A 12,045-nucleotide genomic window follows, 5' to 3' on the forward strand; every position below is an offset into this window, starting at 1 on the left:
CATGGGACTGACAGGTAGAAGATGGGTACCTACTACTGTACAAAGAGGTGAAACTGACCAAAATTAACAATTTATCATTCAGGCTTCCTCTCGGAAGTTGCAAGATTTCAGCAGACTCCAGAGTTTCAAATTAGTGACATCAGACAGGTTCTGCCACTGCAATTGCTGTCTAGGTGGGGAGACAAGATTTCTGGTGCTTCCTACTCTGCCATTTCCCCCAAATCCTCTCTCCATTCTCCCTTCTTACAGTCATAGAATTTCCAGTTTTTGTCTGGGCAAAGGCTTGCCCAGAATAAAAACTATATATCCCAACCTTCCTTACAGCCAGCTATGACCATGTGACCAAATTTTGGCCAGTGGGGTATAAGTGGAAGTAGTAGTACAAATTTAAGAAGTATCTTTAAAGGGATACCCTTCTCCTATTCCAGATTTTTTTTTCTTTTTTCTTTTTTTTTTAAAGACGGAGTATCTCTTTATCACCCAGGCTGGAGTACAGTGGCACAAACACAGCTTACTGCAGCCTTGTACACCTGGGCTTTAGCAATGATTCTCCCATCTCTGCCTCCAAAGTAGCTAGACTACAGATAGGCACCATACCCAGCTAATTTTATTTTTTTGTGGAGATGGGATCCCATTATGTTGCCCAGGCTGGTCTTGAACTCCTGGAGTCAAGTGATCCTCCTGCCTCAGCTCCCCAAAGTGCCGAAATTACAGGGACGAGCCACAATGCCTGGCCTCCTATTCCAGCTTTATGCTGAATGTATAATGGGTGACTGAACTTTTTCAGCCATTTTGGACTATGAAAAAGACATATGTTGATGCCAGACAAACAAAAGAGAAGGAACCTGGGCTTCCGAAAACATTGGGAGCAATGCCATACCTGAACTAGCTATATTTAGGCTTCTTTTAAATGAGAGTAATAAATTTTTTTGTTTAACCACCATTGTTTTAGTGATTTCTATTATAAACAGTTGAACCTCATCCTAATTAAGGTATTCAACTCATTTCCTGGCCCAGGAAGCCAATTTTTTTTTTTAATCGAGAAATAGCTTTGTTGTGATGTCTCTTTTCATGTATCTACTCACTGAACAAACATCCAAGAAGGCTGTAATTTGGAGTTCAGACACTTTAGGTAGAATTCACAAGGAAGAAATGACATTGTTAAGGTGGAAGCTGCAAACCAGGGAGATATTTGTTGTAGAGAACAGCATCAGTGATTGTCTTAGTCATGTGAGCTGCTATAACAAAATACCACAACCTGAGTGGCTTATAAACAACAAAAATTTTTCAGTTCTGGAAGTTGGGAAGTCCAAGATCAAGGTGACAGCAGATTCGGCATTTTCTGAGGGCCCATTTACTGGTTCATAGTTGTGACCTTTTCATTGTGCTCAAGTGGTAGAAGGGACAAAATGAGCTCTTTTACAAGGACACCTATCCCATTCATGGGGGTTCTTCCTCATTACCTAATCACCTCCCAAATGCCCAATACCACTGCCTTGGGGGTTTGGATCTCAACGTATTAATTTGCGGGTAGGACACAAACATTCAGATCATAACAATGATCCTGGGGCAATCCCAACTACAGACATCTCAACTTATCTTGTGAGAAACCATAAAATGATAACCATAAAGGATTTGAGATCTTAGGGAATTACTGAATTCTCAAGTGTCAGTATCTGAAACCAGCAGATGATTTCTTCTTCTTTCTCTTCTTCTTCTCCTCCTCCTCCTCCTTTTCTTCTGACAGGATCTTGCTCTGTTGCCTGGGCTGGAGTGTGGGGCACAATCATTACTCACTGCAGCCTTGAACTCCTGGGCTAAAGCAATTCTCCCACCTCAGCCTCCAGAGTAGCTAGAACTACAGGCACATGCCACCATGTCCAGCTACTTTTCTTATTTTTTGTAGAGACAGGGTCTTTCACTGTGTTGTCCAGGCTAGTCTCAGACTCCTGGCCTCAAGTGATCCTCCCACTACAGCGTCCTGAAGTGCTGGGATTACAGGCATGAACACCATGCCCAGCCTTTTTCCTCTTAAAGCTTCTGGTATAAATTAAGATCGTATTACAGAACCTGAGCAAGTTCTTTTTTTGAAGACTATTAGCTTAATTAATACCATTTTATCTCATAAGGTCCTGATTACTGTGCTCCCAATTTAACTGAAAACTTACTAGGGCCTATAATAACACACAGTCTAGGAGGCTTAACAACAGCAATAAAAACTTTATACCATAATGATTAAGAGCATAAACACTGAAGTCAGATATATCTAGGCTGGAGTCTACCACTTCCAAACTGTGGGACTTTGGAAATGTTAAAACCCTTCTAAGCTTTGCTTCCCTCACTGAGAGTAACAGATACATAGATTTAATCACATAAAATAATTAGCACAGTGCCTGGCACATAACAGTCACTGAGTAAATGGGAAAAGTTATCATAAGATTCCCAGTACCCATAGTATGTGCAGCTAAAGGCCTGCAGAGGTAACTTATTGTATTTCCTTTAGATGTCCAGGTTTTACCAACTCACATATAACATGGAATCACATGAACAATATTCACCATGTTCCGCTGGCTCTTAACTTTCCAGTTTAATAAAGAAACTCGATCTCTGCCAACTGCCCTCCCCATACACTTAGTAGTGTCTCCATAAACAAATCCTTACCATCCTGGTGATGCCCATATCATTCTTTCTTCTAGCCTCTTTGATGATGTTTGTATAATAGCTAAGGGATCCGCTGCCTTCTAAGATGGACTGAGACTCCTCTCCACTACCTTTACATTTTCCTTAAAATATTACTTCTCACTTTATAAAAAGAGTATCATAGGACTTACTTTTTTCACATAATGTTGTACTGCTAAGATTCATACAGATTGTGGCATGTCATTGCAGCTCATTTGTTTTCGCTGTGATACCGCATCATCCACTCTTCTGAAGATGGGCACCAGGGTAGTTTCTAGGCTTCTGCTATTGTGAAAGCACTACAAAATATGTTCTTGTTCATATTTCCTGTTGTACACATGTAAGTTTCTCTTAGCATATACTCAGGAGTGGTATTGCTAGGATGTAGTCTGTGAATGATACATGTTACTTCGTGCATTAAAATTTCCATATCTAATATTTTCATTTTATGACTTTCTGTTTTTATTTCATCTTTCCTGATCTCTTTGAGAATATTTATTATGCTTATTTTAAATTCTTGGTCTGCTCATTCTACTAATTCTCCTTCAGAAATGTTTATATATATATTTGAAGGCAGGGACTAACATACAAACAACTATGTATAGTGGTCATCCTTGAAGGATTGAGATTATGATAAAACATCAGTTCAACTACCATGGACAGCATTTCATTTTATTTTATTATGTAAAATGTAGAAATCCTTGATTAAGAAAAAATAGGGAAGACATCAGAAACCAAAGAATTTTCTTAGGAAAGCAATGTTTGCTGAAGAATACCTTTGTTCCAGCCATGATGAGCATCTATCTTCTTGGCAATCCATGACAAAGCTCCATGGTATATCTCTCTCTTATTCTTGAGCCTTGGTCCTAGGTATGAATGTCGTTAGAGGTTGTAGAAATAAAAAAAGAACCAAAATAAGAACATACTCTATGAAAGCCAAGCTCAGAGACTGGTCCTCTTTTACTTAGGTATTAATATATCAGGAACAGGAACAATCAACATTCCTGAAAGCATACCTTCTATTCATTTGGGTTTTTTGGCCTGGGGCTTCAGTGTGGAGCTGAGCACTCCACCACCTTTCCTCCACTCACAAATGTCTGCATAGCTGCATGTCCGGCACTTCCAAGCCTCCTCCACATCGACCCCTTGAGGTTCTCGGTGTCCCATCCAATAGGCTATATAATGCTGCACCTTGCTCCTCACCTCTTTCTCTTCAAAGGCTACAATCTCTGTACCTAGCACAGTGGCAGTCTCTTGGTGGATATACTCAATCTTCAGGATATCAATAACTGGGAGGTCTGACAGTGTTAGAGACAAGAAGACCAGTTCCATGAGGTCACCCAAAGACTTCACAGAGAAGCCTCCCTTCTGGGCATGCCTCAGCACTGAAGGCCCCAGTGGCTTTTCTGGACACAATTTTGTATGGTGGATTAGGCTAGCAGGGGTCACTTTCCCTTGTACCATGGCATCAAAGATATATTTGTATAGGCTGACTTGAAAACAATCTTTCTTTTTCTGAGCTTCTAGAGGGAGTACAGGGTGCCTGCGTGTCTTGAGTTCAGCCAGTTCCAGTTCCCCTTTTGCCGTATAGTGCAGCTCATCAATCACTCCAACAAGAAGCACACCCTCCACTTCCCCAAACACTGGAAATTCTCTGATGCGCCCTCCTGACTGTAGGGTAGGTATCATTGATAGTACGTTCAGAAACTTAATTGCCCAAGCATCTTCTTTAGTGGTAATGGGGATAGTCACAAGATCATGAAGTTCTAGTTCTCTAGCTAGGTGGATGCTGGCACCAGTGTCCAAAATAGCTGCCTTCTCAGATGCCAAGAAACCAGGAAGCTCCTTCCCATATGCAGTTTGTAGTTCACACCAGTTCTGAGTAGACAGGTCAGTAACATATAAATATTTAAGGTGGAATCTCTCCATAGGTGATGAGACATCCAATCCTCTTTTCCAGTTTTCCAAGCTTATGGGCTTGTCATCTTTCCCAGGGGGCTCAGTAGAAGGGCCAGACTTGCTAAGTGAAGCACTTGACTCTTGGGCATCTTCCAGGTCCAGAAACTCCAAAAACTCTGAGTCACTCAAGTCTGAGAAGCCGGAGGCTTCTGCTGATACTGTCTCCTCTTCCCCAGTCTCTGCCATGGCACAGCTCTGGATTGGGCAACGAGGGCCCTGCATAATATGTTAAAGAAACACACTGTCCAAATAAAGAACTTCTCAAAAGCACTTTCAAATTCCAATGAGATTAAAAAAAATCATGACAAATTACTCAAATTCTTTAAAGAAGCCAATTTATTTATGACCAATTAGTAATGCCACAGAGTTGCAATACACGTACACTTTACAATAGGGCTCCTTGTAGTATGCCTGGTAGAATTTTTTAAATGGAAAAATAGTTTTATTCCTGGATCTGCCACTAACATATTGTGTGTGATTTTTAACTAAATCACCTTCCTTGGCCTCAATTTCTTCAGCTTTAAAAGGAGATTTGTGGTTTGCCTTTTTTGCTTCAAAATTTTATTGACTTAGAATGTTATTTCATTATTTTAAGTGACTGTACATCTTTGTAAATGTAGGAGCAATGTTTGACAGTTTATGACAGGCCACTTCTATAATTTCTTTGATACAAAGTCCTCAACCACAAAAGTAAATCTCAAATATAGACTGTTCCTTGAGAAAAATCAGCCCTATGATGACTTTTAAAAAAAATTTTTTAATTTTTATTTTTTTGAGACGGGGTATTGCTCTATCGCCCTGGCTAGAGTGCAGTGGCATGATCATAGCTCACTGAGACCTCAAACTCCTGGGCTCAAACGATCATCCTGCCTCAGCCTCCTAAATAGCTGGGACTACAGGCACGTGCCACTATGTCTAACTAATTTTTTTGAACCTTTTATAGAGACAGGGTCTCGCTCTTGTTCAGGATGGTCTCAAACTCCTGGCCCCAAGCAATTTTCCTGCCTTGGGTGCTAGGATTATAGGCATGAACCACCGCCACCTTGCCTTTCCTCTGCTTTTCTTTAAACCAGGAAACAAAGACCACACATTATGTTTGATTGTTTTATTTATTTATTTATTTTGAGACAGTGTCTTGCTCTGTTGCCTGGTAGAGTGCCGTGACATCAGCTTAGCTCACAGCAACCTCAAACTCCTGGGCTCAAGCAATCCTCCTGCCTCAGCCTCCCAAGTAGCTAGGGCTACAGGCGTGCACCACTATGCCTGGCTAATTTTTTATATTTTTAGTTGCCCGGCCAAATTTCTTTCTATTTTTAGTAGAGACAGGGTCTCACCCTTGCTCAGGCTGGTCTTGAACTCCTGAGCTCAAGCGATCCTCCCACCTCAGCCTCCCAGAGTACTAGGATTACAGGCGTGAGCCACCACACCCAGCCTATTTGATTGTTTTGTCTCTCAAGTATTTTTAACCTTAAGAAAATTATCTTGTGAAGATATTCTTTTTAAGCCTTCCTCCAAGCCTCACATATCTAACTTTGCATAGACAGAAAACAAAACAAGGTATGCCCAGTCAATTAGTATTTGACATTGGGTGCCAGAAAAATAAATAATTTGACACAGAATTTAAGCTGATAGAGGTAACTATGAACTAAGTGTCTCTGTCTTGCTATTCTAATAAGCAGTGAATAAGGTGAATGCACCAACTCCCACGTCAAAGCTTAAGAAGTGATGCCCTGAAAAATGTCTTCAATGTTATGGCTGTGCTTAACTAATTTTTAAATAGTCTAAATGTCACTCATAAAAGAAAACACAGATTGCCAGAAGAAAAGTTATTTGCAATGAACAAAAGAAATACAATGCTAAGACTTTTGCTTATATAGTATCTTATGCAGTTATTGCTATATAGGATACTTTAAAAGTAATAAAATACATAACTTTAAACATTCTCATAGGAAAAATTAATTGACACACAGAAGCTGCACATTTGCACAAGTTTAAACTGTAAATATGCTTTAAATGATAATAATTTCAAAATTAGTAACTTTATTTGAACTATAAAGTCCCTGAAAGTTTCAGAGAACGTTTAGCCTCTACCAAAGTGTGCCCTCTGGGGTTTTTGTGAGGGGGAAGAGGGGCACTAAGTCCAAATGAATTAACCTTGAAAATTATTTTATTGCAAATATCTGGACCTGGCTGTCCAATATGGTAGCCACCAGCCATATGTGACTACTTAAATTTAAATTAATTAAAATAAAATAAAATTTAAAATTCATTCTCTTAGTTGCACTGGCCACATTTTAAATGTTCAGTAGCTACATGTGGCTAGTGGGTACAGTATAAGACACAGATATAGAACATTTCTCTGACCACAGAAAGTTCTACTGAACAGCACTGATTCAGACTATTTCATGTGTATGCATTAACTGCCGAAACAGAGAGTAAGTTCCTCAAAGGTACAGACTTTCCACCTGTTTTACATACAACATTGAGAACAGGGCAGTCCTAAACAGGTAAGTGAAATGTCTTGTGGAAAAGACTCAAAGGGGGGCATCTTCTATGGAATTATTCACCTAAAAGAAGAAAAAATACACTAAGGATGGACAATTCACTTAGATGTGTGGCTGGGACTTTCCCATGCAAAAAAAAAATCCAGGAGAGAGTATAAATATATAAATGTAGTGAATTGTATCCGAAAGTGTAGTTTGTATCTCTTTGACACATGAGAGGATTGTACATGGTACATGGACCAACATTATTAGATACACCTTAGATTAACTATAAAACTATTGGAACATTCATGAAATGTCTAATTTCATAGATATTTCTTAGGACAAGTCTGATTCTTTTAAAAATGTAAGTAAAAAAGAAAAAATATGAGAATAATAACATAGGCAGTACATAGATATGGCAAAAATTGTTAGGTGATAAGTGAATGAGATGTTTGGGAAGCACCAGCATAGTGTCAAAAGAGTCTGGGGGTCCTACAGATCTGTATTCTGAACCTGATCCTGAGCAGTTCAGTAGTATTTAATAGTACACTACTTGCCTTTTGAGTAAACTTGGAAAAGGTTTTAGTTTTCCTTAAGCTACTGACGTATCTTTAAAATGAGGGTACTCCTTCTAACCCTACTCAGCTACCAAACATTGAGTGATAAACATAATACACATATTAGCACTCAATAAATGTGGAACTCCTTCTCTTTCCCAAGAAAGAGATGAGAGAGTGTATCTATTTCCTCAGACAAATGAGATTAAACTTTAGAAGAGACGAAACTCCTACTCACCTGGGCCTTAGTTGATTTTCCTCCTCACAGGGAAGGCCAGAATGCTGTAATGACAAGGCTAGGGGCAAAGAAAGAAGCTCTGAAAAACCAAGTCTGCATCAGAGAACATAGATTAGCAACTTGGGTCTTTACTATGGTAGATTCGGGGCTTTTGGTCCTTTCTCACCTGACCGTTCCCTTACGTTGTGGTGTTTTCTCCTCTCTGATCCATCCACTTCACAGATTATTGCCCACCTCAAATCCTAACACCTGCCTCTCTCCTGGGGCAAACTCTCCATGATTTCTTCGTTTTCCCCATACTCTGGATGCAGTTATTTGATCCAATCCCTGTTCCCTGTAAGTAAAAGGGTAAAACATAGCCAAGGTCCCCAGGAGCTCTGAGATTGGTTCCCTTTTCCAGCTCCATCTTCAGCCCAGATGCTCGGGCAGGAAACCGCAGGTCAGAGGCTCTACCTCTTTGTGGTCCTGCTGCCTGCAGAATTGGCCAGGCCTTCACCCTCAACATCCTGACTTGTTTGGTGCGGGCTGCACTTGTGGACTCCAGGGGCATCTGCATTCAGCGGGGACCTTCCCTCTGGTCCCAAATCACTTTCTCCCTGGAGTGCCATGCATGCCCTACTGAGCGCTTCCTATAATGTCCTGGAGGAGCCAGGAATGAGAACATAGGCTCGCTGGCCTCGGGAAGGGGTCCTAGCGGACCATAGGGTCTTCCAAGAGCGAAGGTCCAGAATGGGAACCTGGCCTGCAAGGGGAGACTAAACGAACCGGTTTGCAGGAGCCGCTCCCACCCGGGGAGGGGGACGCGGAGACTGTGCGCAGCCCGCCAACCCATTCGCTGGCTTTCCCCTAACCTCAGATACTCCTCCGAACTCCAGTCTCCACCTGGTTTTGCCGCGGCCTCGGAGCTGTTCCTAGACGCTTCCGCCGGCGAGTTCGAGGAGGCTGGGCAGAGCGCGCTGCTACAGCCCACCATCAGTCCGCCCGCTGTAAAAAGTTGCCCAGAACCCTCTCCCACAACACCCAGCGGCTGCCCAAGGACCGCCCCTTCCCAGAGGCCTCAGCGGCTCCGCCTGTCCTCGCGAGGCCGTGGCTCCCGGGGAAATCCATCTCACTGCGGGGCGGAAGAGGGTGCTACAAACATAAGGGCAACTGCTGGGAACTCGCTAATCGCACGTTGTTTGCCGCTGCCTGCACGTTGTTTAATTCCGGGCGGAGCTACGCTATCTCCTGACGTATAAAGTCCCTCTCTGGCTACTGCCGGGCCACTCCTAGAAAGTATGGCCATGTCGTTTGCCCCGGTGCACCTGGTCTCTGCGCGTTAATTGCTGCGTCCTTTGCCACCCTCGGATTCTCAGTCCCCATCTTAGCACTTGCACCAGCTTTTCCAGCTGAGGGAACAACCACGAACTCACTCTTGAAAGATGCTGGCGCCCTCCTCATCAATGTATTTCTTTTTTTCTGTTTGCTTACTTTTAACTATTTATTGGGAAATATAACACAACTATATTCTCAAGCATAAAACAAAGGTAAGTATAATAATTATTGAACATTAAACAGACATGTCATCATTAGAGCAAAACTAGAACAGTGCCATTCCCTTCCCAAATACACTCCTGAGGCAACTACTAGCTTGACTTTTATGGCACTTCCTTGCTTTTCTTTACAGTTTTTCACACATATATGGAAATTTGATTTATGACAAAAGGTGGCATCACACAGCAATGGAGAAAAGATGGTGTTTTCAATGAAGGTTCTATGACAATAGGGGTATCCTTATGAAAAAAATATAAAAAGGGACCTCTATCTCCCTTCACAAAAATCACTTCTGGGTGGATTAAAGATTCAAAGATTCTTTCATCTCCAGCTAAACTATAAAGCTTTTAGAATATAATATAGGAAATTATCTTTTGGACTTCAGAATAGGTAAATATTTTTAAATAAAAATAGGAAAGCATAATATTAAGAAAACTACAAAGGATATTTTGTGTCGGTTGGGAAAATTTAAAAGTGACTTGTGTTATAGATAATATTAACAATCCAGTACAGATATCCTGAGTGTAATAATAATTTTGTGTTTATGTAGGAAAACGTCCTTTTTCTTAGAAATATAGAAGTTGAGGAAAAGCTTTTTAATCAAGTGAGATATGAGAGGGCATTCTTGGATTGAGGCTGGAAAAGGTTTCTGCCTCCTCTCCAATATAACCTTCCTTAGCCAGGATGTAACTCCCAGTGCCGGGAAAACCCCTTCCCAACCCCTTCACACATGGACAACCCTCTTCAAATGGAGTTTGGGGGCCAATGCCACTAGGTGGAGTGAAAGAGAGATTGAGAAACAATCGTGGAATTTGTGGGGAAAAGAAATATCCAAGACAGAAATACCATATTCCCCAAAGCTTTGAGTCTGAGGACGGTAGGCCTCCAAATTCAGAAAAAGGATGTCTTTTTCCCCAGAAGGATATCCTAGGAAGTCTGGATCTTTAAGGCCCATCTGTATACAAAAGTCATTGATTTGGTTCTTTCATCTCCAGGTCTATAACCATGGAAATACTGTTTGATACAAATGGTCCATTTTCCTCTCTGTCCATCCTTCTTTCCTTGGTTTTTTAGAACATAGGATTTGTACCTCTCACATTGTCCTGGCTAGAGGCTACCATATATCAGAGGAGGTCTTTATATGAGTAGTCTCTAGAGTGGCACTGTTGAATACAGAAACCACATGTGGCTCTTGAACACTTGAAATGTGGTTAGTGTGAAATGAAATGTACTATAACTATAAAATACACAGTGAAGCTGAGCGTGGCAGCTCATGCCTGTAATCCCAAAACTCTGGGAGGCCAAGTCAGAAGGATCACTTAAGACTAGGAATTCGAGACCTGCCTGGGCAACAAAGCAAGACCCCATCTCTATGAAAAATTTAAAAATTAGCTGGATGCAATGGCACATGCCTGTAGTCCCAGCTACTTGGGAAGCTGAGATGGGAGGATTGTTTAAGCCCAAGAGTTCAAGGCTGCAGTGAGCTGTGATCATACCACTGCACTCCAGCTTGAGCAACAGAGAACCTGTCTCAAAAACCAAAACAAAACAAACAAGAACCAATATATCTTGAAGACTTAGTACAAAAAAATGTAAATAACTCATAATTTTTCATATTGGTTACATGATGATATTTAGGATGTGTTTGGTTAAATATTTTAAAATTAATGTTACTGCTTTTTATTAATGTAGTTGCTAGGAAATTTCACATTTGTGCTGTGGCTCACATTGTATTTCTATTGTACAGTGTTGCTAGAACATCAGAACCTTAAGGGCAGAGAATTTATGTTGCTCAAGTTGTGTTCCTCACAGGTGCTGGAATAATAATTGACATAGTCTTTATATACTCAAGAGAACTTTATTGACAATATTCTGTATTTAAGAATCTTCTCTTCCCCATGTTAAGATCAGCCTCTCTTCAGCCAAACTTGTGGTCATTGAAAAGGGCATTTTTAGTCACAGAAATCTAAAGGAGGCTGAGAAATTGGGGTAGATGGGAATGAGTTTAAGGATGTAAGCCTAGGGCATGCTTCAGCTAAAAGCAGGAAGCTTAGATATAGGACATGAATGAAGGGGTTTCTCTTTCCATTTCTTGGATTTGTTTCCCCTGTGTTTGCTCCATTATCCAGACAGCTTCCCTCCTCTTACACTGCTAGTAGTTTCCAGGGGCTATGAAAGCCTTACAGATTTGTGTCCAGTGGAAAAAAAGGAAGTCCACTTCCCTAATTGTTCAAACGTTCCAGAAATTGGCCCTGATTAATCAAAATGCGGTGATATGGTATGCCTGTCTTAGCCAGAATCTTATACAAAACAGAGCCTGAGGCAGCATGCCTTTTTTGTTATTTTTTTAATTTGGAAGGTGCAAATCCATGGTAGCAAGGACAAGAGGGAAGTGGAGCAATCAACAATGTAAAGCAAATTGAAATAGTGTGTTATTGCACTGGCTATTGCTTCGTGGTAAGCCATGGTTCTTCCACACTGATTTCTGAGTAATTTTGTAAAATTTAAATCCTATGTTGTCACTCATCTCTATTCTAAAATCCTGTAGGATAAGGCTTATCCCTTTAATTTAGTAAATTGAGCCAAGAATTCA

General features: G+C 40.9%; 1 protein-coding gene across 3 annotated transcripts; it reads right to left on the minus strand.

Moving 5' to 3' along the window:
* Positions 1-3,335: 3,335 nt before the first annotated feature.
* Positions 3,336-8,912, minus strand: EXO5 (exonuclease 5). 3 transcript variants are annotated; one of them, XM_012646687.1, is made up of 4 exons: positions 8,802-8,903; positions 8,086-8,253; positions 7,920-7,977; positions 3,336-4,854 (listed from the first exon to the last, which is right to left on the minus strand). In XM_012646687.1, the coding sequence occupies exon 4, from the start codon at positions 4,822-4,824 to the stop codon at positions 3,703-3,705; it is 1,122 nt and encodes a 373-aa protein (XP_012502141.1). In that variant the 5' UTR covers positions 4,825-4,854; positions 7,920-7,977; positions 8,086-8,253; positions 8,802-8,903; the 3' UTR covers positions 3,336-3,702. The 3 variants fall into 3 exon arrangements, with proteins under 3 accessions (XP_012502141.1, XP_012502139.1, XP_012502138.1); XM_012646685.1 differs by having other exon boundaries at positions 7,920-8,253; positions 8,771-8,870; XM_012646684.1 differs by lacking the exon at positions 8,086-8,253 and having other exon boundaries at positions 3,646-4,854; positions 8,771-8,912.
* Positions 8,913-12,045: the final 3,133 nt, after the last annotated feature.

The sequence above is a fragment of the Propithecus coquereli genome, unplaced genomic scaffold (assembly GCF_000956105.1).
Source record: "Propithecus coquereli isolate 6110/MARCELLA unplaced genomic scaffold, Pcoq_1.0 Scaffold249, whole genome shotgun sequence".
In the NCBI taxonomy this organism is placed as follows: Eukaryota; Metazoa; Chordata; class Mammalia; order Primates; family Indriidae; genus Propithecus; species Propithecus coquereli.

Coding starts and splice junctions, on each gene's coding strand:
- EXO5 (XM_012646687.1), bottom strand. CDS start 4,824: ATGGCAGAGACTGGGGAAGAGGAGACAGTATCAGCAGAAGCCTCCGGC.